Source organism: Capra hircus, chromosome 25, assembly GCF_001704415.2.
Source record: "Capra hircus breed San Clemente chromosome 25, ASM170441v1, whole genome shotgun sequence".
NCBI lineage: Eukaryota > Metazoa > Chordata > Mammalia > Artiodactyla > Bovidae > Capra > Capra hircus.
In genome coordinates this window covers 37,273,286-37,296,177 of record NC_030832.1, presented here as the reverse complement: position 1 = coordinate 37,296,177, position 22,892 = coordinate 37,273,286, and the positions used below count along the sequence as shown (strand labels likewise).

General features: G+C 44.4%; 1 protein-coding gene across 1 annotated transcript in view; it reads left to right on the top strand.

Annotated features, from left to right (window-relative positions):
- Positions 2,639–22,892, top strand: part of ZSCAN21 (zinc finger and SCAN domain containing 21) — a 31,845-nt gene continuing 11,591 nt past the window's right edge. The window contains exons 1-6 of the mRNA XM_018039895.1: positions 2,639–2,775; positions 10,447–10,969; positions 11,219–11,372; positions 13,370–13,461; positions 13,730–13,856; positions 15,828–16,646. Coding sequence (XP_017895384.1) covers positions 10,544–10,969; positions 11,219–11,372; positions 13,370–13,461; positions 13,730–13,856; positions 15,828–16,646 — 1,618 coding nt within the window. The 5' untranslated portion in view covers positions 2,639–2,775; positions 10,447–10,543. The remainder of the gene's footprint in view (positions 2,776–10,446; positions 10,970–11,218; positions 11,373–13,369; positions 13,462–13,729; positions 13,857–15,827; positions 16,647–22,892) is intronic.

Here is a 22,892-nt window from a genome sequence, read left to right as displayed (position 1 = left end):
TATAGTTATGAAATATTGGCTATATTCCCTGGGTTCTGCAATATAACTTTGTAGCTTATTTCATACATAATCATTTGTACCTTTTACTCCCCACCACTGTATTCCCTCTCTCCTTCCCTCTCCCCACTGTAACAGTTTGTTCTTTGTATCCGTGAGTTTGTTTGTTTCATGTTACATTCACCAGTTTGTTGTAGTTTTTAGATTCCACATATAAATGTTGCATTTTTTAAATTCCATATACAAATATCATACAGTATTTGTATTTCTCTGTCCAATTTATTTTACTTAGCATAATGCTCTCCAAGTCCATTCATGTGGTTGCAGATGGCAAAATTCTATTCTTTTTTATGGCTGAGTAGTTTCCCATTCTGTATATCTACAAACACACACACACCACATCTTCTTAACCCATTCACCTGTTAACGTACACTTAGATTGCTTCCATATCTTGGCAATTATAAGTGATTTTTTTATATATATGTATGTATGTATATCGGAGAAGGCAATGGCAATCCACTCCAGTACTCTTGCCTGGAAAATTCCATGGACAAAGGAGCCTGGTGGGCTGCAGTCCATGGGGTTGCTAGGAGTCAGGCACATATATATATATACGTATTAATTCACTTGTCAGAATCTGTCCTAATTAAACAATCCAAAAGACATTTGCACAAAAATCTTCATTTAACTATTTCCTAACCTAGCAAAACTTTCAAAGTATTCAGCATGTCTAGAAATATAGGAATTACTAAATAATTAATGGTACACTGCTTGATGGAATACTATATAGCTATTAAAATGATGCTTATCCATTCTGTGTAGCAAAATTTTAAATGCCAGTGATATGATAATCAAGCTTTTTATAGTAGTACATATAATTTCACATCAACCACATCTGGCTTTTCTAGGTGACAAGGAACCAAGTAAGACTCTTTGATTGGCAAGGAATTTATTGTAAGGACACACAGGGAAATAGGGAGACAGGAAACAATAACATCTGCAGCAAAGCCAAGCAGTGCACAGAACAGGGGCCTGAAGGTTACTCAGACGGCCGCCTCCCCACGCTGTGGGTTCTCAGTAGTGGGTGGCTGGGCTCCCCTCGTGTACCCTGCCATGCGGTGCCTCGGCCCTGAAGCCACTGCTAGCCTTGACACCCACAGCTTCCCCGCTTCTGTCACCTAATGCCTTCTGCTGATCAATTTCTGCTTGGCCCTGGTTTTCTGTTTGTCTCACATTTGAACTTCCCAAGAAAGGAGATCTAGATGCTTTAGTTCCCTACTGTTCCATTCTTCAGAGCTCTCACACCAGACCACCTCTGTAATTCCAGTGGTCAGCATATAAGCTGTGCTTCCAAAAAGTGCCTAAATCTGATCCCATCAATTCGGTCCAAAATGTGGTCACACAGTATGAATGTGGCAGGTACTTCAAACATATCAGCCACCTATCCAATTCAATCTATATTTTTGAACCATGTTTAAAATAATAAATAAAAGCATATACATATGAAAGGGCTTCCCAAGTGGTGTTAGGGGTAAGGAACTCATCTGCTAATGCAGGAGATGTAAGAGACACTGGTTCGATCCCTGGGTTGGGAAGATCCCCTGAAGGAGGGCATGGCAACCCACTCCAGTATTCTTGCCTGGAGAATCTCATGGACAGAAGAGCCTGGTGGGCTACAGTCCATAGGGTCAAAAAGAGTTGGATATGACTGGAGCGACTTATGAAAACAGATAGGAAAGAGATAAATCCATCATAGTTGGGTTAGGGTGGAAGGATTATAGGTGATTACTTTTCTCCATTTTGCACTTTTCATTTAATGATACTGTAATTGACTTTGAGTTTTCAAATATTTTTTCAAAGTACTCTTCAAACTATAGGAGTCATGCAGCCAAGCTACTAAGTTCAGTCTCTCCCCAAAACTTGCCTTGGAATATAGAGCAAAGTCACAATCATTAAAGTCTGTGGGTGCTCTTGCTCAGCAGGTAGAGTATTACTTCTGTCTTATCTTGCCAGGTGAAGGCCATAATTGTTGTAGGTTGTGAAAGCACCTTGAAGGCAAAAGTACCTGTTATTATTCTGAAAACTTCTTTTAAATTGCTATAATAGCATATGTCACATGAGCAGAACATAAAACCTTATGACTAGCTTGGGCATAGAAAGACGTTCTTTATCCACAAGCCAAGTATTTGAAAATACCACCCACTCAATTGGCAGACACCTTCAGGGCTGGAGAGGAACTACCACCATAGTTTTGTGAAACTGAGCCACCCATGGCTTAACTTTGATCTCCTCTGTGTACATCGTTCTTTCAGCTCCTCTGCCACAAACATACAGTTACTAAGTATTATTGCTTGATAATAACTCTAATTACTATAAGGACTGCCCGAGGTGAAAAAGGAGAAATCGAATTATCAGATGGACTGGTGTCAGAGTTAGACAGTCTGTTTATCCTTTCGTCCCCAGCCTTAACTTGGGGGCGCACAGGCTGCGGGAGGGGACCCCCAAAGCGGGAGGCTGCACCCGTGCAGGGCTCTGGACACGTCCAGCATTGGGGAAACCGAGATGTCGAATCCTCCCGTCCTCCTAGAGAGGACCCGGAAGCGCGGCGCAGTCCCGGAAGGCGAGGTGCTGACACACTTCCGGCCTTTGTGACTCATTGTGTCTGTGTCGAGGCGTCAGGAGGGCCCGGAGCTGAGCGCGGCGCCCTTCGGCCGGCCTGAGGCCCAGAGTCAACTCCCTTTGCTCGCCCAGCGCCCCCAGCCGCTCCCGGGGCTCACGGTGAGATTTGGGGCCGGCCTCTGAGGGAGCGGGCGGGGCCGCAGGGGTGTGTGCGTGGGGGTGGGCTCTGCAGCTGCGAACCCGGGGTCCTCTCCTGGCGGCCGGGGCGCCGCGAGCAGCGAGTCCCTGCCCCTGTCCCCTCCTCAGGCCGGGCAGTAGGCAGCGCCGTCCCCCGGGGCAGCCGACCCCGCCCCATCGGGGGCCCAGGCAGGGAGGGGACCTCTGTCCTTGGCAGGGGGACCTGGGAGACCCGGGGGAACGGCTGTCTGCGGGCCCCTTCCGGGCCCTCAACTGTAATGTCGTCGTCTTCGCTTGACGTTTTTGAAAACCGGGTCGCGAGCGAACCGATCCCTGTTGGGTTTTTTTTCTTCTCTGCCTTAGTCGCCATTTGCTTTGATTCCAGTGAGAGGTTTTTTAAATTTTCGGGGTCCTTGAACTACCTCCAGGTGAAAAATGCGGAAGGCTGAGAAACGGACACGTTTCAAGATGCCGAGTACGTGTTTCCAGATCACCTGCTTCTCCCCACCCTGTTCCTCGAGCGGTGATTAAAGAGCGTCTGAAGCCTAGTCTGAGTGGATGAAGTGATTCTGGTCTAATAGAGATGATACGTACGTCCCACTCTCAGCTTTAGGGCATATTTCGAAGGCTTTTGAAAACGAGCTGTCCGGAAGATTAGGTGCGTTTTTTATTTTTGGGTAGTACTTTGGCCACCTCATGCGAAGAGTTGACTCATTGGAAAAGACTTTGATGCTGGGAGGGATTGGGGGCAGGAGAAGAAGGGGACGACCGAGGATGAGATGGCTGGATGGCATCACGGACTCGATGGACGCGAGTCTGAGTGAACTCCGGGAGTTGGTGATGGACAGGGAGGCCTGGCGTGCTGCGATTCATGGGGTCGCAAAGAGTCGGACACGACTGAGCGACTGAACTGAAGTGAACTGAGTAGTTACTCTGCCTGACTTGGAAGGGTGAAGAGTGAAAGGAATTTGTGGAAATTGCACGGGACCATTAGGAGACTGATTAACTGAGTGACCTTGGATAAGACAGGACACTTCTGCCAACTCTCAGTGCTGTCATCCATCAGATTAGGTTTTCTCCAAAGGCCCCTCCAACTTTGAGATTATTTGCTTTAGTCAGTGTAATTGAAAAATTCAGCTACAGTTAAGCCTGACACTGCCCCCTGCCCTCCCCTTCCTACAGTGCCTCCAGTATACAATAAGATACTTTCACTATAGAGAGTGGCTGTTACATGGCCTGGGACCAAAGAAAGCATTTATTGTACAGGCCATTGCTAGGCGGATTGGAGGTGGTCAATAAATACTTGTTGAATTGAATTGTGGAGGATTCATTGTAACCAGTCAACAAAGCCCTGTTACTGTATTTGCCAGCCACATGTGGAGAAATAGCTTTATTACTTAGGGAACCATGATAATTTGCCCCAGAATGTTTCTCCAAGTTTGTATTGTCTCTGAATTAATATGCACAATTCTTGTTCATTATTTCAGGCTGTTTTCACCAATCTTAAAATACAAACAGGGAGGCTCACTAATTAATACCTTAGGCTTTTGCTGATTCTCTGCTTGATTTAAGCATTTAAATTTTTGCTAACTTTATACTGTATCTAAATACAGATGAGTGTTATGTTAAATCTTTCCTTTTTATTGTGAGTATCAGTATTCTTTTGGAATTCTCAGGATACCTAGTTATCTTTTAAAGGTATCTTTTTCATGTTTTTAAACATTTCATAGCTCTTCTCAAAAATGAGGGGGGGGGGGCCAGTTTGTTTAAAATGTCAAAACTATACCCTGGAAGAGATACTGGCCTGTTTAGAAAATAGCCTCTGAAATAAACTGAGCTTGTAACTCCAGGCCTTTTTTGTAAGAAAATCTTTTGTATTTACCTTCGGTGAGACCCAGTTACTGGGGGTAATCTTATCTATATCAGATAGTGTGCCAGAATGGTTTGCAACTCAAAGGGACCCCAGAGGTAGTTTTCTGCTCCTCTGATCCTACCCTACCCCCCGTTTGACAGATAAAGATACTGGGTGTCAGAGAGGTTAAATAACTCACCCAGGGACACGTAACTTACTCATCGCAGGAGACTAGGGTTCAGGTGTTCCAGCTTGTGCTGCTTTCACTATAACAGGGTTAATCCCATTGCTTAAGTGTTTGGTGTGATTGGTGGAACCTGAACTGAGTCTCACAGAACTCATTTCAAATCCTGACTTAACCATTTAATTGCTCTGTGACCTTGGGTGTTACTTAACATCTGTCAACCTTAGTTTCATTGTTATACATTGTGACCACAATTGTACCTACCTCCTAAAAGTGTTGTGTGAAATGCCTGGTCCATAGACCAGTTAACATTGGTTCTTACTATTATGTCTGCTAGAGGTTTCTTGAACAGATGAGGGGCAAGTGGCATTTCAGCTTAGCTCTAAAGGATAAGGAGGATTTGAAAAGGCAGAGAAGACTGGGAGGGAAATCCCAGACATTATGATGTGAGAAAAGGACGACAGTCAAAATATAAGACAGTTAAGAAATACTGAGTAGAGTCATTTTGCTGGATGGAAAAGGTTCATGCAGGGAAGGGGAAGAACCTGATGGGAAATGAAGCTTGATGGGGAAGCTGGGACCAGGTGCTGGGGGCTATTGGATTGCACGGCTCTATGGAGTTTTAGGAAGAAGAATCTGAGAGCAAGGTGGGAGATGAATTGTGAAGGGGAGGCAGAAAATGAAGGCAGGGCACCAAAGAGAAGCAGCCATTCTTCACAGAACTAGATAGAAAAATAAGTATGAGCAAAGAATTGCATGTCCCTGGGCTTGGAGATGAGTGTACTTACATAAGGGGAGAGGAATCAGAGACGAAAGCTGATGCCTAGTTGCCACTGAAGGCAGTAAGATGACAAGGGGAGCTGGAATAGTTTAAGTTGTTCTTATTTCTTCTCTTCAATTAAACAGAATTAAGGTCTGCCCAATTCTTTAGAAGAAAAGGGAACAAAAGTCCTTGTCCTCGAGGGGCCTTATGTTTAGTTGGGAAGCGGTGATAGAAACTCAGGTAATGGTAAGACAAGGAGAGTAGACATGCCTGACGAAGTCCCAGGAGTATTCAGAGGAGGAAGATATCTTTAATCTGGAATGTCAGGAAACGGTGTACATCTTGAAGGTGAGTGAAAATTTGACCAGTTGAGGTGGATAAAGGTGGGAGATTTGTCCTAGCAAAGGAGTAAAGATGCAAAGTCACACCCCAAGTTAATGGGTATTATGTTAATGGGAACGTTAATGGGCCGAATAGGCTGAAATAGAGGGGATCACTACTACTACGAGAAAAGTAATGGAAGTGGAGAGTCCAGTGGAGTGTGTTGTTTGAATGCTAAGTCAGTAGATTCAAGGATTCCCTGAGAGTAACTGGGGAAGGAGGGAGTGACCAGCAGCAGACTTTGGCAATACTAAGTTGACCTTGGTATGTTGTTCATGTTGGAACAGGGAGAAATGGAAGCAAGACAGACTGGGTGGGGCTGAGGCCCTAGTGTCTGCACGAGATGTGGAGCCTGGATATTGGGATGGTGGGAGGCATGGCTGGAAAAGATACTCTTTTTTTTCCACTTTCCCGAATGAAATGAAGGAGACCCAGCCTTACAGGAGTTATTTAGCCTCCCAGCTGAGAGAAAGCCAGCCAAAAGAGTGGTCTCTTGGAGTCCCTGCCTGCTGCCTCTTCCTGTTCAGGTCCTGGCTCTTCCGATACTCCAGCTCCACGGGGCCGTTTTCCTGGAAGCTGCCTTGTCAGCTGTCAGGTACCCCTCGGGGCTGCCCCAGCACGTGGAACCTGCTTAGAACTGTTGGAACATCTGTTCTGTACTGTAATGATTTGTGTAAAAACTGGCACCCCACTTCTCATCTTTTTATTCCCCTCAGTCTAGGGTGACACCATGTGTATTTGTGTTGTTTTAGCCACTAAGTCGTGTCTGACTCTTTTGCGACCTTGTGGACTGTAGCCCTCCAGGCTCCTCTGTCCATAGGATTTCCCAGGCAAGAATTTTGGAGTGGGTTGCCATTTCTTTTCCGAGGGATCTTCCTGACCCAGGGATCAAACCTGAATCTCCTGCATTGGCAGGCGGATTCTCTACCACAATGCCACCTGGGAAGCCCTTGCGTATGATTAATCTTCAGAAATGCTTAAGAAATTGAATACTTGTAATGAAGGATTTTTCTAGGTAAAGTTGCTCTGAAGTTGAAAAACAAAATATATTTCCCCAGCAAGGGGGTGGAGTGCAAAACAAGTCTGAAGGAATGGATCAGTTCAGTTCAGTCGCTCAGTTGTGTCCGACTTTTGTGACCCCATGGACTGCAGCATGCCAGGCTTCCCTGTCCATCACCAACTCCCGGAGCTTGCCCAGACTCGTGTCCATTGAGTCGGTGATGCCATCCAACCATCTCATCCTCTGTTGTCCCCTTCTCCTCCTGCCTTCAATCTTTCCCAGCATCAGGGTCTTTTCAAATGAGTCAGTTCTTCGCATCAGGTGGCCAGAGTATTGGAGTTTCAGCTTCAGCATCAGTCCTTCCAGTGAATTTTCAGAACTGATTTCCTTTAGATGGACTGGTTGGATCTCCTTGCTGTCCAAGGGACTCTCAAGAATCTTCTCCAACGCCACAGTTCAAAAGCATCAATTCTTCGGCACTCAGCTTTCTTCACAGTCCAACTCTCACATCCATACATGACTACTGGAAAAACTGTATCTTTAACTAGATGGATCTTTGTCAGTAAAGTAATGTCTCTGCTTTTTAATATACTGTCTAAGTTGGTGCTGGCTTTCCTTCCAAGGACTTCCCTTGTCGCTCAGCTGGTAAAGAATCCGCCTGCAATGCAGGAGACCTGGGTTGGATCCCTGGGTTGGGAAGATCCCCTGGAGAAGGGAAAGGCTACCCACACCAGTATTCTAGCCTAGAGAATCCCATGGACTGTACAGTCCATGGGGTCGCAAAGAGTCAGACATGACTGAGCGACTTACACTTCACTTCCTTCCAGGGAGCAAGTGTCTTTTAATTTCATGGCTGCAGTCACCATCTGCAGTGATTTTGGAGCCCAAGAAAATAAAGTTTCTCACGGCTTCCATTGTTTCCAAGTGATGAGACTGGATGCCATGATCTTAGTTTTCTGAATGTTGAGTTTTAAACCAGCTTTTTCACTCTCTTTCACTTTCATCGAGAGGCTCTTTAGTTCCTCTTCACTTTCTGCCATAAGGGTGATGTCATCTGCATATCTGAGGTTGTTGATATTTCTCCCGGCAATCTTGATTCCAGCTTGTGCTTCATCCAGCCCAATGTTTCTCATGATGTACTCTGCATAGAAGTTAAATAAGCAGGGTGACAGTATAAAGCCTTGATGTACTCCTTTCCCAGTTTGGAACCAGTTTGTTGTTCATGTCCAGTTCTAACCGTTGCTTCTTGGCCTGCGTTCAGATTTCTCAGAAGGCAGGTAAGATGGTCTGGTATTCCCATCTCTTTAAAAATTTTCCACAGTTTGTTGTGATCCACACAGTCAAAGGCTTTAGCACAGTCAGTGAAGCAGAAGTAGCTGTTCTTTTGGAATTCTCGTGCTTTTTAGAAGATGGTTTACAACAGGACTTTTACCAGTTTAAAGTATTGGAGAAATGACTTAATTCCCACATTCTTTTAATATTTATGCAGCAGGGCTTTTTGAATGTAATGTTCTTTATTGTAATTATAAGCTGCTATTTTAATAACGATTTCTGTATTTTATTAGGGACCAAAGAAAGAAAAATGAATCCTGTTATAAACCTCAGATTAAAATCATAATCTTTGTTTAGTACAGTCTTCTCCAAACTTTTCCAGTCACACGATCCTGTCAGTAAAAACTGTTTACAAAAGCTACATACATAAATTATTATACCAGCGTTTTATATAATTTAAAAAAATACAGTAAGTTGTGCTTTTCTCAAATAATCTTCTGCTTTAAATGTATGTGATCCGTTTTCCACCAAAATTACTAATAATTTTTTAGTGAAAGTCATGTAATTAAAAATGTTTTGTTAGTTTAAAACTATTGGCTTATCTCATTTTGATACAGTCGGATGCTGTCTCTAAAACTTGAAGTTGGTGCTTTATTTTGATGGCTGTAAGAGGTGAAAACGATGCCTCACAAAGGTTTGTCAATTCAGATGAAAGAAATACATTTTTGCGTCTGCTTAGTAACTCGTGATTGCTCCTGTCCACCAACCCTCTTCAGTTTTTGTTCTTGAAATTCAGCTTCTACATCTCCATTTTTCCATGCTCTTATATCGCTTGTTCTTACAAACTAATCAAAAGATGTTTTATAATTTTAACAAACAGGCTCAAGACCCACTAAAAATCCTCATTTGGAAGTTCTTAAACAAATTAGGGAGTATTTCCAAGTTTTTAAAATGTGTAGACAATAAGGAGTTTCAAGGATGCTGAGTATCAGTTTTAGTGGTTAAAATTATGTAACAACCCACTAATAATTCCTTCCTCATACTTTCTTTTTTTTTACTTTTTCATTTGTCGGTTGGCTTCTTGTTAGATTTAGATCCACATTGGTTCTCACCTTCTGGCCTGGCTGAGTTAGAAATTGCTCTGGATAGAAGCTTCAGCCGCTCCATTTTCTTGTTTGTATGTGTTTGCCTTCGTAGGGTCTCCCCTTCTCGTAGTTTCTCTGCAAGAATCTCTAAAGCTGCTTGTTCTTTTCTAAGATGTAGTTGATATATAGCATAAGGTTAGTTTCAAGATACATAATGATTCAGTGTTTCTGTATATTGCCAAGTGATCCCAATAAGTCCGGATAACATCTGTCACCATAGTTACATTTTTTTCATTTGAAGAACATTTTTAAGAACTTCTTTCAACAGCTTTCAAATATGCAGCACAGTGTTAACTAGAGTCACCACGCTGTGACTCCATCCCCAGGACTGACTTATTTTATAACAGGAAGTTTGGGTCATTTGACCCGTTTTGCCCCTGCACCGCCCCCCATACTGTCCCTTGTGAGCATGTTCAGCATTTAGACTGAGTGAGCTTGTTAGTATCCATTTGTACATTAAATGTAGTCTATTTTCTCTCTCTTTTAAAATATAAATAGACGTTCTGATATTTTCCTTATTCAAAGTGGATCATTTTGTACTGACCTAGGCACCCATAAAAGACATAGAAATATCTGAATGGTGGGTTACAAGTCCAGGCCTTCAGATCTGGCTTGAGTGTTGGCTCCACTAGGTAGGTTGCTCCTGAGCACACGGCGGAAGTCACCCACGCCACAGTCACGTCATCTGTAAGAGGGTGCTCCGCATTGTCCTGGGAGCTTGTACGTGTGCCGCTGCAAGCCACTGCCTGGCACCCCTCTCTCAGCTCTCACCAGGCTGAGTGTGTAAACACATGACGTCATAACCTGCCTTCCCCCTGGAAGGAAAGTGCTTGGACTCCAGCAGACACCCTGAGGGTAGAATTCGCCATTTGGGGGTTTGCTTGCAAAACCTTAATATCTACAAAGTGACAGTGAAAACAGTTGGTACTGGGGGCTTTTTTTTCCTTTACTATTCAGAGGCGTTTTTAATGCTTGGTTGTGTAGCCTTGTATGAAGTATTAACGGCAAAGTATCACTTTCCATAAAGGTACCAGTAATTTTTTTTTAACTCTTCAGAAATAGTACAGAAACAGATACCAGACATCTCACAGGACAGAAAGGAGAGCACAAGAGCACAAACCCTGTTCGGATTAAGTCAGGTCCCTGAGCCTGAATGATGACTGCTGAGTCGAGGGAAGCCACAGGTCTGTCCCCGCAGGCTGCCCAGGAGAAGGACGGTATCGTGATAGTGAAGGTGGAAGAGGAGGATGAGGAGGAGCACATGTGGGGGCAGGACGCCAGCCTGCAGGAGTCTCCCCCGCCCGACCCGGAGGTCTTCCGCCAGCGCTTCAGGCACTTCTGTTACCAGAACACTTTCGGGCCTCGAGAGGCCCTGAGTCGACTGAAGGAACTTTGCCACCAGTGGCTGCGGCCGGAGATCCACACCAAGGAGCAGATCCTGGAGCTGCTGGTGCTCGAGCAGTTCCTCTCCATCCTGCCCCGGGAGCTCCAGGCCTGGCTGCAGGAGTACCGTCCCGACAGCGGGGAGGAGGCCGTGACCCTGCTGGAGGATCTGGAGCTGGATTTGTCAGGACAGCAGGTGAGGCGAGGTGACGCCTGTGATGTGTGAGCAGCACGTGGACTTTGAGACTGGAGCAAAGAGAGAGTTACTGATTTAAAGCTTGTATTTATAGTCTTTGTGGTACTTTGATCCCACTCCCCTTGGCTGTTAAAAAAGTATTCTGGCCCTGGCCCTCTCCCAGCCACTGGCATACTTACTGTCTTTTTGTTTGTCTAAATTCCTGTTTAAAAAGTAATTTACCCACAAGCCCAACCTGTTTGTCCTCAGGTCCCAGGTCAAGTTCATGGGCCTGAGATGCTCGCAAGGGGGATGGTACCTCTGGATCCAGTGCAGGAGTCCTCGAGCTTTGACCTTCCTCATGAGCCCACCCAGTCCCATTTCAAACATTCATCTCGGAAACCCCGTCTGTTACAACCTCGAGGTAAGAAGCCAGGTTTCACGGGGGTGTGAAGCGGGGACACACCAGTCAGATGTGTCTGTGTTGTTGATGCCTGTAGTAGAGAAGCGTGTTTGTTTCTGTTGCCATTACTACTACAATTCAGAGGAAACATAACCTACAGACCAATTTCATGAGTTAAATAATGTTACTGAGGAGTTAAGTGGAATGTGCATAATAAACTTGAGTGGACATTAGATTATTTATTGAATTGTTAGCATTCTGGATATCTAGCAGACTTTTTTTTGACAGGAAAGTCCTCAGAAGAGATGATATATATCCAGCACTCTGGTATGTCATAAATTATCTGTAAAAGTATCATTTTAAAATTGATTTTATTTGGGACTCCCTGGTGGTCCAGGGGTTGAGACTCCGTGTTTCGACCGCAGTGCTTCCACTGTACTGCTCAGTGCGTGCTGAGGGGAGCTGGACCCTCTATGCCGCACAGCACAGCCCAAGAATAAATACACTCATTTTCTTTAAAATGTATGAATACTGTATAACATCACTCTTTTTCTAGGTTATTTTCAGAAATTCCAAAGAATGGGAAAAGGATGGAAAAAATGTTTTGGTTGAGGAACATGAGGCAAAAAAAATCATTTCAGAGTCATATAAATAAAAATTAGTTTTTTTCCCTTGAGGGAAATATTAATGTATTTTATCCACTTTTAAAACCAAAGTAGGTACATAGACTATCAGTAAATAATAATATCATGCTAAAAGAATGATTGTTCAAGAGCTGATAAACGCATAATCCTTACCCAGCGTGTCTGTTTGTGGTGACGTGCAGGGTGGGCGTATAATGCTGAGGGAGCATTCTCATCGGCCTGCTCTGGAGGACAGCCAGCTCATAAGCTGGAGAACCCCCGCGAACCAGCCAGTACGCTGTGATGTTTAGTCCATCACTGTCCACCCCAGCCTATTATTTCCTCCTAGGGGTTGAAATCAGGAAATGGAAAAGGATATTCATGGTTTTAAATGCCAGATTAGGGCTTCAGATCACCAGAGTAACAGCTTTAGAAATCCTGGAATGTGTAGTTGTTACATAGTAAATATGCGTTTATTCTTAGTTTCCTCTCTGTGCTGATCATCTTCGATGGGTGTTTCCTCACTCTTGTAAGGTTGGAGTGCTAGGTACTTGATCTTTTTGCACACTTTGCTGTAGCTTTTAGTAATTTTGTTTCAGAATGGTTTTTCTAATATCTTTGCCATACAGTAACATCATCTGTTTAACAGTAACATTTCCAAATCTAACATTACTTGGCAAGGGAAGGTTTTGATTTTGCAGTCTCCTAAGAATTTTCCAGTTTTTCTTATACATTACAGTTAGTGTGATCCTATATTGAATATGTCTTTTATTAGAAGAGTATCATCAACCCATGCCTTTATACACTTGGAAATATCTCATCAGCATTCAGACCCTGTGTACGTTTTATCCAAACACTGGTCAGGTGAGGGAGAAAAGTAGAGGGACAAAAGTCGGCAGGAACTTGAAACTAAGAAGAGCCCATTCCTTCTCTGTTTCGAGACGTTACTGCTAAAGATTTTTCAGACTTAATTTTTCACAACTGGATGGGAATCTGAAGTCCTAGTACACGTTCCTTAGACTGGAGAAGGTTCAATTATGAGCCAGACCTGACTCAAGAGCTGAGTGTCGCCCGCTTCTGTGGCTGGGAACAAGAGCCTGGCTCTGGTTCTGGTTCTGGCTCTGCCCTCTCAGCAGGGGACGTTAGGCAAGTCACTTACCCTCTTGGGGCCTCTATTTCACTTTCTGTGACTCCTTGTTCCTCCTGCTCAAGAATAGAGGTCTTGGGAAGACACAGCTTATGCTGGCCTTCTTACAGTCCCTGTAATTATCCGTTCTGTAGTTCCTCGTTGAACATCAGGCACAGTAGTGCAGGAAAGAGGGTGCCCTGGGCCCTTCTTCGAGGGGGACCCAGAGCAGAGCTGGCTTCACTCACAGCTCCTTTCTCCTCCTTCAGCTCTCCCTGCCACCCACGTTCCTGCCCCTCATCCCGAGGGGGCTCCCAGAGACCAGGCGATGGCATCTGCATTGTTCTCGGCAGATTCCCAGGTGAGCTGTGGGCCCCTCTGCCCTCCTGAGTCCCTGCCATCTGCCTCTTGCTGGGGCTCTTCTGGCAGTCTTCTCCCAAGACATTGGCTGTTGAAGCCTGGGCCCACAGAATAGCCCCACTCCCCAAGGGTCCACTGGAGCCTGGCGCGGCTGCCTTTTCTTCCCAGCATCCTGTAGGTTTACAGTCACCTCCGTCCCTGACTGCAGGTTCGGGCAGTGGGACTGTCCCTTTGGGGGGACTGAGTGTGGGGATCTCGTGTTATTTCAGGCAATGGTGAAGATCGAGGACATGGCCGTGTCCCTCATCCTGGAGGAATGGGGATGTCAGAACCTGGCTCGGAGGAATCTCAATAGGGACGCCAGGCAGGAGAATTATGGGAACGTGATTTCCCAGGGTAAGACGGGTGCAGGATTACTTGTGATAAGAGTGTACTGCTTCTTTTTCCAGTAGCTGTGGGATCTCTGATGTGTTAGACTACCGAGCTCCTTTGTTCAGACCAGATGGAGAAGGAGAACACTGTTTAGTTCATCGCAAAGCCTGGCGCTGGGACTTCCTGACGCCACGTGGATTCCTTAGGTCTAGGTAGTTTTACCTCTAGGGAGTCTTTTGAAAACAGAAGTAACTCTTGTGTTCTGATTCCCTACCTCTTCAACTACTCAGTCACCAGTGAGGATTCTGCTTCATTTCCTGTGGTTAAAATTGAGGTGCTTTTGTTGGGGTTGGGGAGTGTCTATATTTTTTAGTGTAGAGGGCCAGGTGAACACTGACCGTCAGTTTCATCCTAACCTGGGACCTGTTCCTGAACCCACCAGGCATCCTTCCACGGGTTTTTGGTCTTGCATCCTATGAGCGCTGCTCCACCAAAACTCTGTATGTGTAATTCCATGACCTTATGCCTGTCCCTCCCTCAGGGTCAGGTTTCCTAGGTTCCAAACCTAATGGTGATCTTCTGTGAAGAGCTCTGGCTCCTGAGTGTGTAGTAAGAACAATGAAGTTCTCAGAGGCATCAACCAGATAAGACAAGGTGACGCAGCTGACAATCTCATTTGTCTCTGTTAGGTCTCAACCCCTGGGAGACTTCACTGTAGGAAACTGTCAAATCAGTCCTGTCACAGGGAAAGCCCACTTCCTGAGACTTCTGCCTGGGGAGAGCAAGGGGAGTGTGAATGAAGGGAAACTAGGAAGAGAGGATGTTACTAGAGAAACTTCAAGTTTTGTTTTGAACCATAGGGTTAGCTGGGGTTTATTTCTTAATACTTGCTCTTTGGACAAGGTGAAAATTAAGCCAAAATACTGATCTGTGTTTGTGAGCTGGGTAGTACCCACCTGTTGCTAACTTAAAACATAAGGAACCATCCAGATCATCAAGGACCCAGGCTTGGAATTCAAAAGAATAGACCAGTTTCATTTTCCTTATGATCGGGTCAGTATTTATGGCAGTTTCGTCACTAAAGTCAGGGGCTAGATATTCAGCTCCTTCGGTGGTTGTGTTGAGGTAGTGCACACCCACTTGGAAAGGTTTCTTAATGCCAAATAAATGAAGAAGATTTAGATTAGTTTGGTTTTTTTCCCCACTCAAATATAAACATATAAAATAGTGTTTCTGTGCTGAACAGTTTTTAGTCTCTGCTTAAAAACAGAGTGCCACACAGAATATAGCAGTCCGCAATAAAAATATATTCCAGTTTTTGTAGGTTGCCAAAATCAGAGATCAGCTCTGTATTTGTAAAATCTTGTTTTCTTATATTACATCCTTTGTGAGCCATCTCCAGACATGTTTTCACTTTCTTTGTTCTTAGGGATTCTCAATCATCTGTCAGTGAAAGTTTCAGTTACATTTACTGATGCCCCAACCAGCTTCTCTCCCTCAGCCCTGTTACCTGAGCACATCACCTTTCTTCTCCCTGGTAGAGAAAAACTGTTTCATGTGTCCGAAGTCCACATCACCTGCCAGATTCTTTTTAGTTTCATAAATACCAAGTTAAAACTGAAACTTTTTTTTTAATGGTATTGATTCTTTCAAATTAATTACTGGGTGACCAATTACAGAACGATGCTTTGTGGCCTCTTATGTTCCTTAATGCCTCACCCTTTCCCTTCCTTTCTCGCCTGGCCTGTTCCTTCTGCTTGTTCCCAGCTTCTGCACACTCCCTGCATTGTCCTTCCCACTCTTTGCCTGCCCTCACATTTCCCGCTTCTCCTTGTTGTCCCTATGTTTTTTTCCATTTTTCTACTATTCTGTCTACAATTGGTACTGTGAGGTCATTTTACAGGTATGTAGAGGCTTCCTGGAAAAATGTCACTTGAGTAACCTATATATTCAAGAGAAGAAGGTGCTATTTGTATTTTCTGTCTATTGTGTCAGGTTGTGAAAACAGGAGTGAGAATGAGGAGTCCACCTCAAAGGCTGAAAGTGCAGAAGACTCAGCATCACATGGGGAGACTGCAGGAAAATTCCAGAAAGATGTCGGAGAAAAGCGTGAACAGCAGAGCAGAGTGGTAGAAAGGCAGCAGAGAAACCCTGAGGAGAAAGCTGGAAAAGAAAAGAGAGACTCAGGGCCAGCTACAGTCAAGGAGAAAAAACCCAGCACAGGAGAGCGAGGCCCGAGGGAAAAGGGGAAGGGTCTGGGGAGAAGCTTCAGCCTGAGCTCCAACTTCACCACCACCGAGGAGGTTCCCACAGGAACCAAGTCCCACAGATGTGACGAATGTGGAAAATGCTTCACACGGAGTTCAAGCCTTATTCGCCATAAAATAATCCACACTGGAGAGAAGCCCTATGAATGTAGTGAGTGTGGGAAAGCCTTCAGTCTTAACTCAAACCTCGTCCTGCATCAGCGCATCCACACAGGAGAGAAGCCTCATGAATGTAACGAGTGTGGCAAAGCCTTCAGTCACAGTTCAAATCTCATTCTGCATCAGCGAATCCACTCTGGGGAGAAACCCTATGAATGTAACGAGTGTGGGAAGGCCTTCAGCCAGAGCTCAGACCTCACTAAGCATCAGAGAATCCACACAGGGGAAAAACCCTACGAATGTAGTGAGTGTGGAAAAGCTTTCAACCGAAACTCATACCTTATTTTGCACCGGAGAATTCACACCCGAGAAAAGCCCTATAAGTGCACAAAGTGTGGCAAGGCCTTCACCCGGAGCTCAACCCTCACCCTGCATCACAGAATTCACACCAGGGAGCGAGCCTCTGAGTACAGCCCGGCCTCCCTTGACGCGTTCGGAGCATTCCTGAAAAGCTGTGTGTAAAGCGTTTGTCAAGCCATTTCCCCCTTTCATTTCTAGAATGATTTCAGATATTTGTGCCCATGGAGGGGAAAAAAAAAGCCTAAACAGGTTATAAAGAAAATCACACTCAAGGATCCTTACAGCTACATCAGCAATGTTCTGTCTTTGTCTAGTCTGTGGGCCGGTAGTTCTTCCAAAGCCCCTGTAGGGAAATACTCAACTCGGGATGTAATTCACATGCTACTTCCACACAGGACAGAAGCACACACACAGGAAAACATAGAGGCTTTCAGTAATGAGGGTACCTCTAAGGCACTCTTGGACTCTCCACAACCACACCATATAATTGAAAGACTGAGATCGTGTCTGTGAAAATAACACTGATGTCCAAAACCTGCTTGGCACACGCAAACCCTACTTGGCCAGCATCTTGCTGAACCTTACTTCTCAAAAAAGAGGGACAGTTCGAACAAACTACATGGAGACCTGCTGCTCAAACTAATTACATAGATATGGTAAGTTCTGACCAGGTACTGGTAGCCTACCAAAGCTGTAGAAATCTAGGACTGCGCTCATCCGTATCAAACCAAAGATTCCCGTCTCTTCCTGAAAGGGAGAGTCCACGTGCACCAGGCAGCGGTTCCAAAGGTAGCTGGTTCTGTCCTCCTCACTGAGAGAGAGGCTGCTGAAACGGCAACTGTGATTCAAAACTCTTCTCTCCCTTTGTGAGATCCCTGAATCCCTAAAGCGCTGTCGCGCTCCTCAGTGCATCTCTCCATGAGTTAGCACTTGATTGCATACTGTCTGTAATCCTTCATTGTTCCACGGGTGAAAGTTTTCATCACTCCCCAGAAGAGACGCTTCTCCTGTCGGGTATATTTATATTTGTATCCTGGACAGCCCCGGACCTCGTGCTGAGCATATAAGAAGTACTCCTGAGGCCTGACTTCCAGCAGGACTTTCACATTCACCACAGGGCCCATGAGTCAGGAGTACGTGAAATACGGTAGCCCGGGCCAGCTTGTGAGACCTTCAGGGCCAAGGGCGTTGCTAGAGCTCCAGAGTCTCATGCCTGTTTTTGTCTTGAAGATAAACATGTCAGTCCACCACCGGCATAGACTATCTGGACCCAGATCGGAGAGAGAGTACCAGGGAATGTCAGAAGTGACTTTGTTGTCATCATCTTAAAAAAAAAAGATACTTAGGCTGTTGCTGGACGTCCGTTTATGGCAGAGATGTTCACCAGAATCTGCTGGACGCCGTGATGATTGGAGCACTTTCTGAATCATGTGGAACGTTAAAGAATAAAGTTCAGAAGATGTGATTTCTGTTGCTTTTCAGAAAAAGGAACATTTTTTTCCCCACCCCTTCCAGAAACTTTGAAAAAACATATGACACCATTATTTGGTAGTTCCAAGAAGCTCACCAGTCCACTGAAATGTAGGGGGTTGTGTCGCAGTCATTCTGCACAGGGTCTTTCTTTCCTGCTTCTCGTCGCTAAAGGCTGCGATGAGGCTGTGAAACTTGGATCTTTCCCACCGTCTGTGCAGGAGGTTGCACTCCCTTCTTTTAGAAGCTCGTAATAGACCGTTTTTGGATACACGCGCACACGCAAGCCCCAAGCAGCGTGGGCTGCATAGGAAGACATCAGGGCTTCAGGTAGGGGTGACTGCTCATGCAGGAACTTAGAAACAGACTAAGAACACACCTGAAGACTAGCCTCATGATAGGAGACTCCCCACCCCCCTGCCACGTAGAGTTTGAGATTTTCCGTCAAGAACTAAAACTGTCCTTTGTCACTTGTTCGTCAGCCAACAACCCAGGCTTGTGAAACAATGTCAGCTTCATGGGGAGCCGTAGAGGTGGGGGCAGCTGTACCCTCAACTCCAGGCCAAACAGCACTAATCCTCTGGCCTCTGTAACTTGGACCCGCCCCAGCTTCCCTGCAGCTCCTGAGCAGTTGGGTCCATGTGTTGCCTGGGGGAGTTTTACCGAGGTCAGCTGGTGACCTGAGTAGTCTATCCAACCAGGTGAAGAAAAGGAGCGATACTCCAGAAGGGCAAACCTGACTAACTTTTGATAGAAAAGGGAAGGTAGAAGAAACTGCTTTGAGGAATTTTCTTCAGAGTAATACAAGGATGGTCAAGTAGAAAACTTGGTGCGTTTGATCAAAGACTTCTGCTGCCAGGGAACTACTGAAAGCAGTGAGGTGCTTAACTCCAGACACTGATCAAAGTACCACCTGTTCTGAAGAGGGAAAGAACGTTGGTTGGGTCCACGTTGGCCTTTTTGAGCCACAACTCCATGCCAACATAATGCTGCCATCATTTCTTCTTATGGAAATTATAACTTATTCCCCCATATGTAATTCCCATCTTCCTGGGATATTGTACTGACTGGGACGGCTATGGGGATTGCTCCAGGTCTTCAGCAAATGGACTCCTTAAAATAGCTATTTGAAGACATCTTTTCTGAAGAAAACAGGGGCTACCGCTGTTTATTAAAACTATTCATTGCATTCATTTATCAGCTGCTCAGCACAAAGTATAATTGGGTCATAGTCCAAAAGGCTCACAACATCTAAATTAGTGCTTGGAATCGTCATTTGAAAGTCCTCGACTGGCTGAAATCTGTTAACAGTTCAAGAACTCTAGTTAACTGTTGGCATGCTAGCTGACCCAGTGGAAATTTTTGAGAGGTTTTTAAAAAATATACCTTAACCTTGCCAGGAAGAGAAGTAAAATTCTTCAGGTTGCTGGGCATTTGTTTCTGCTTCATCCTGGCAGGCAAGGCTAAAGCCTAGGGCTGCAGATGTATGAGGCATCTTGATATGTAGGGCACTTAGTATTTTATTAAAGGCATAAAAGTGAAACTGCTAAAGATATACAGACAGGTTGACCCTTTCGATAGGTAAGAATTTGCATCTTACCTGGCATCAGAAAATTCATTCCAGGAAGGAACCTCTTAAATGTGATAAATATGGCAAAGCCTTTAATCACATTTCAGCTTAGCATCAGAAAGCTCACTGTAAATAAACATTGTTATGTGAGGGAAAACTTTCCATGTATAGCACTCATTGCTTTGGACAGAAAAGGAATTCCTTCAGTATGTTCCAGTCATGTAACAAATTTCAGAAACACTGTGGAGAAAGCTCGATCTTCACTGCAGTGGATCCACAGAAGAAGAAGAAAATGTGGGGAAATGCTAAAGAAATAGCAAAATGTACAATTTCTGACAAAAATTGTTGATGTTGGGTACTTCTGTATATTTTGTATGATCATAATGTCAGTGTCTGTTTTGTACCTTCAGCCCCTGTTGTTCTGTATACTCCCTGTACCAGATAATGTATTTTTATTTTAATCTATTTGACAGAACACATCACTCCAAAAGAGCAATGTTTTGGAGTGAGTAGTGAAATTGACATAGACAGGTCAATTCACAGAACTGAGGAGAGGGAAAAATGAGGGAAAAAAAAAAAAAAGACTTCATAGTTTGGTGCTTATCAAGTCAAGAACTTAGGAATGAGTAGATCCGTTAGGAGGGACAGGTGAATAGGGAACTAAAACGGAACAGTTTGCTATAGACGCCTGCAGTTTCCACAGCCAGAAACTCGACGCTTAGCTGCCAGATCACCATTTCAAGCAAGGAGAATGGGTTCTCTGAGCTTGTCGGGAGTGGAAGAAGGTCTGCTCCATGAATTGAGAGAAGGGAGTGGACTGGGAAGGCCAGGGGGACCACTTGACTATCTTGACCTGGACCAATGGTGTAAAGTATCATCCTGCTTCCCCCACTAACTCTTACCTCTGTGTTGAGAAAACGTGGGGTAGGAAAACAACAAGATGGACTTTTCCCTAGAAAATAGACACAGATGCATCTAGGCCCCGGCATTGCAGTGTTCCCTCTGTACCTCCTGTGTGCAGGGGTCTCCTGTATACCTCCCCTGATCCCACTCACCTCCCCTGGCCTGTGATTATTAAAAGAGGGCTTGAGAAGATTCACAGCTGAGAAAGAACTTTTTTCTGTTCTTTATCCTAGAGTTGATCACCTTTTATTGCAGGGTCCAGTTATCCTGACGTACTCATCTAAAGCTAGCTAACCAGGTTCATCCTACCACCCTCACGGAAGAATTGTGTAAATTGGTGTAACAGAATTAACCTGTAGTCAGACAGTGACAGCAATACCTGCCAGAGAAGCCATGTGTTTGTGGTCCCACTCTGTGCAACTGCTCAGAAATAGCGATGAGGGGACCATGGTGCCTGAACTGGGAAACCAGATGCAGGTCTGCAGATTGCAAAGCGAAATGCAGAATCAGAGAAAAGGAAAGTAAGTGGTATAAATAGATGTTTTTGTAGAAGTTAGAGTAGATTTTTATTTCAGCTACTGCTGGAGAATATAATAGCATTGTTTAAAAAATTTCTCTAACATTTGGGTTTCATTCCTGGGATGGACACTACTGTACATTGAAAAGTAGTCACTTATTTTGCTATTCAAATTAATTTTTTATTATATCTAAAACTGAAATTATCTCTTTTACTTTTCAGAGCTTTGTAAAAACAAACTTGAAGTTATAGGGAGGTAAGCCATCTCCGGTTCTGCAGGTCAAACAGAAGTTTGGGAAATATTTTAGACATCACATAATAAGAATGTCTTAACATGAGAACTTAATTTCATATTGTCTGGTTCTGTTTAATAGTGAATACCACAAACCTCGTGTTTTTCTCTTATCCTGAAACCGTGGAAGGTAAAGAGTGAACATTAGATTGACTTCTAAACAATGGTCTGTTATTTAACAGGTTTTTCTTCTAATTGTTGAGTTTTTCACCTCCATTTACTAAAGAATCATGACTCACTTCAAATTGCACAGCAGTCAGCAAAGTTAATTGGTCCTAAATTAAATTTTCTCCCTTCAGCAAGCACTCATTAAACAGTCAGGCTGAGTGTGTTAAGATGCAAAGAGGAAGTTTGTGAGGTATTGAAAGGTGATGCTGAAACTGGGGTTTCATTCCAGCATCAGATGTGGGTTTCAAGTTCCTTTGGTCCAGGGAGGGAACTGGGCAGCCGCAGGTGCCCCCAAGTTGCTTTCGGTTAGTCTCCAACAAGGTCAGATGCACCATGCAGGAGAGTGGGGAGGAGGGTGGTAGAAGACAGACTAGCTGCTTAAGAGTGACAGGGGAGCCTGAGGGAGGGAGAGGAGAGACTGGCCATGAGTTGTGGACCAGTACTCGCCCGCCTTTCCACCTGGCCCCTGCCCCGCCCGAGCAAGGACAGAGCATATTAGAGACGCTTCTGCTGGTTGTAGGGGTTCTTATGTGAAAACAGATATGTGAGGGGGGGTGGGTGGGAGGAAACAGGTGGTGATGATACAGGAAAATCTGTTGAGTTTAGGGGCAAGGGGTGGGATATGCAGGCAAAATCAGCAATTATTTTAAAATGAACATACGTATTTTTATTAGCTTTTAGTTAAATAGAGATTATTACACCCAGGTCAACACGATAAGCCTAAATCTATATAGAGAACTAACTCAGGCATTGTCTTGTTTATCTGTAGACTGGATAAAATAAACCTTTCCTGTTTTGTCAGTTCCTGGTTTCTTCGTTTAGAATAAATTAGACCAAAAGAAGAAACTCACTTGTCTTTGTACACCCCCCAGAGTTAAGTTATTGCAGTTCAAGCCTGGCCTTTTCATTTCACTGGTCTTTGAAGAGTCCAGGTGTTTGATAGATGTTCAGGAAATGATTTTTTAAGTGGACTTGTTTATTTTAAATCCTCATTAACATTTCTGGAAAGACTTCTTCCGGTAAGTAATGCGATCTTAGAGGGAAAATGGTTTTTCTGTTGCTGTTAAAGCTAAGAAACTCCTCCACTGAAAAGGCTTTTGAAACTTGCTTGAGAGCTAAAAGTTTCAATCATGAAACATGGCAGCAAACTGAAACTGATATGCACTTACAGTCAATGGTCCATTTCAGGAGGCCGGTGCTGTCTGACAGAGAAATGTTAGAGTGGTGAGGTCGGAGAAGGAGATGGTGGGGATTTGTAATAAATATTCTCTTTATGTTTTCTTCCAAATCTTGGTAAAACAATAAATTATCATCTCTAGGTGGCAATAGTTGTGATGTTTGTGTTTTGTTGTCCTTGGTTGCATAAAGAAATAGAAGTATAATTTCAAAGTCAAAAACATACTGTGACCCACAA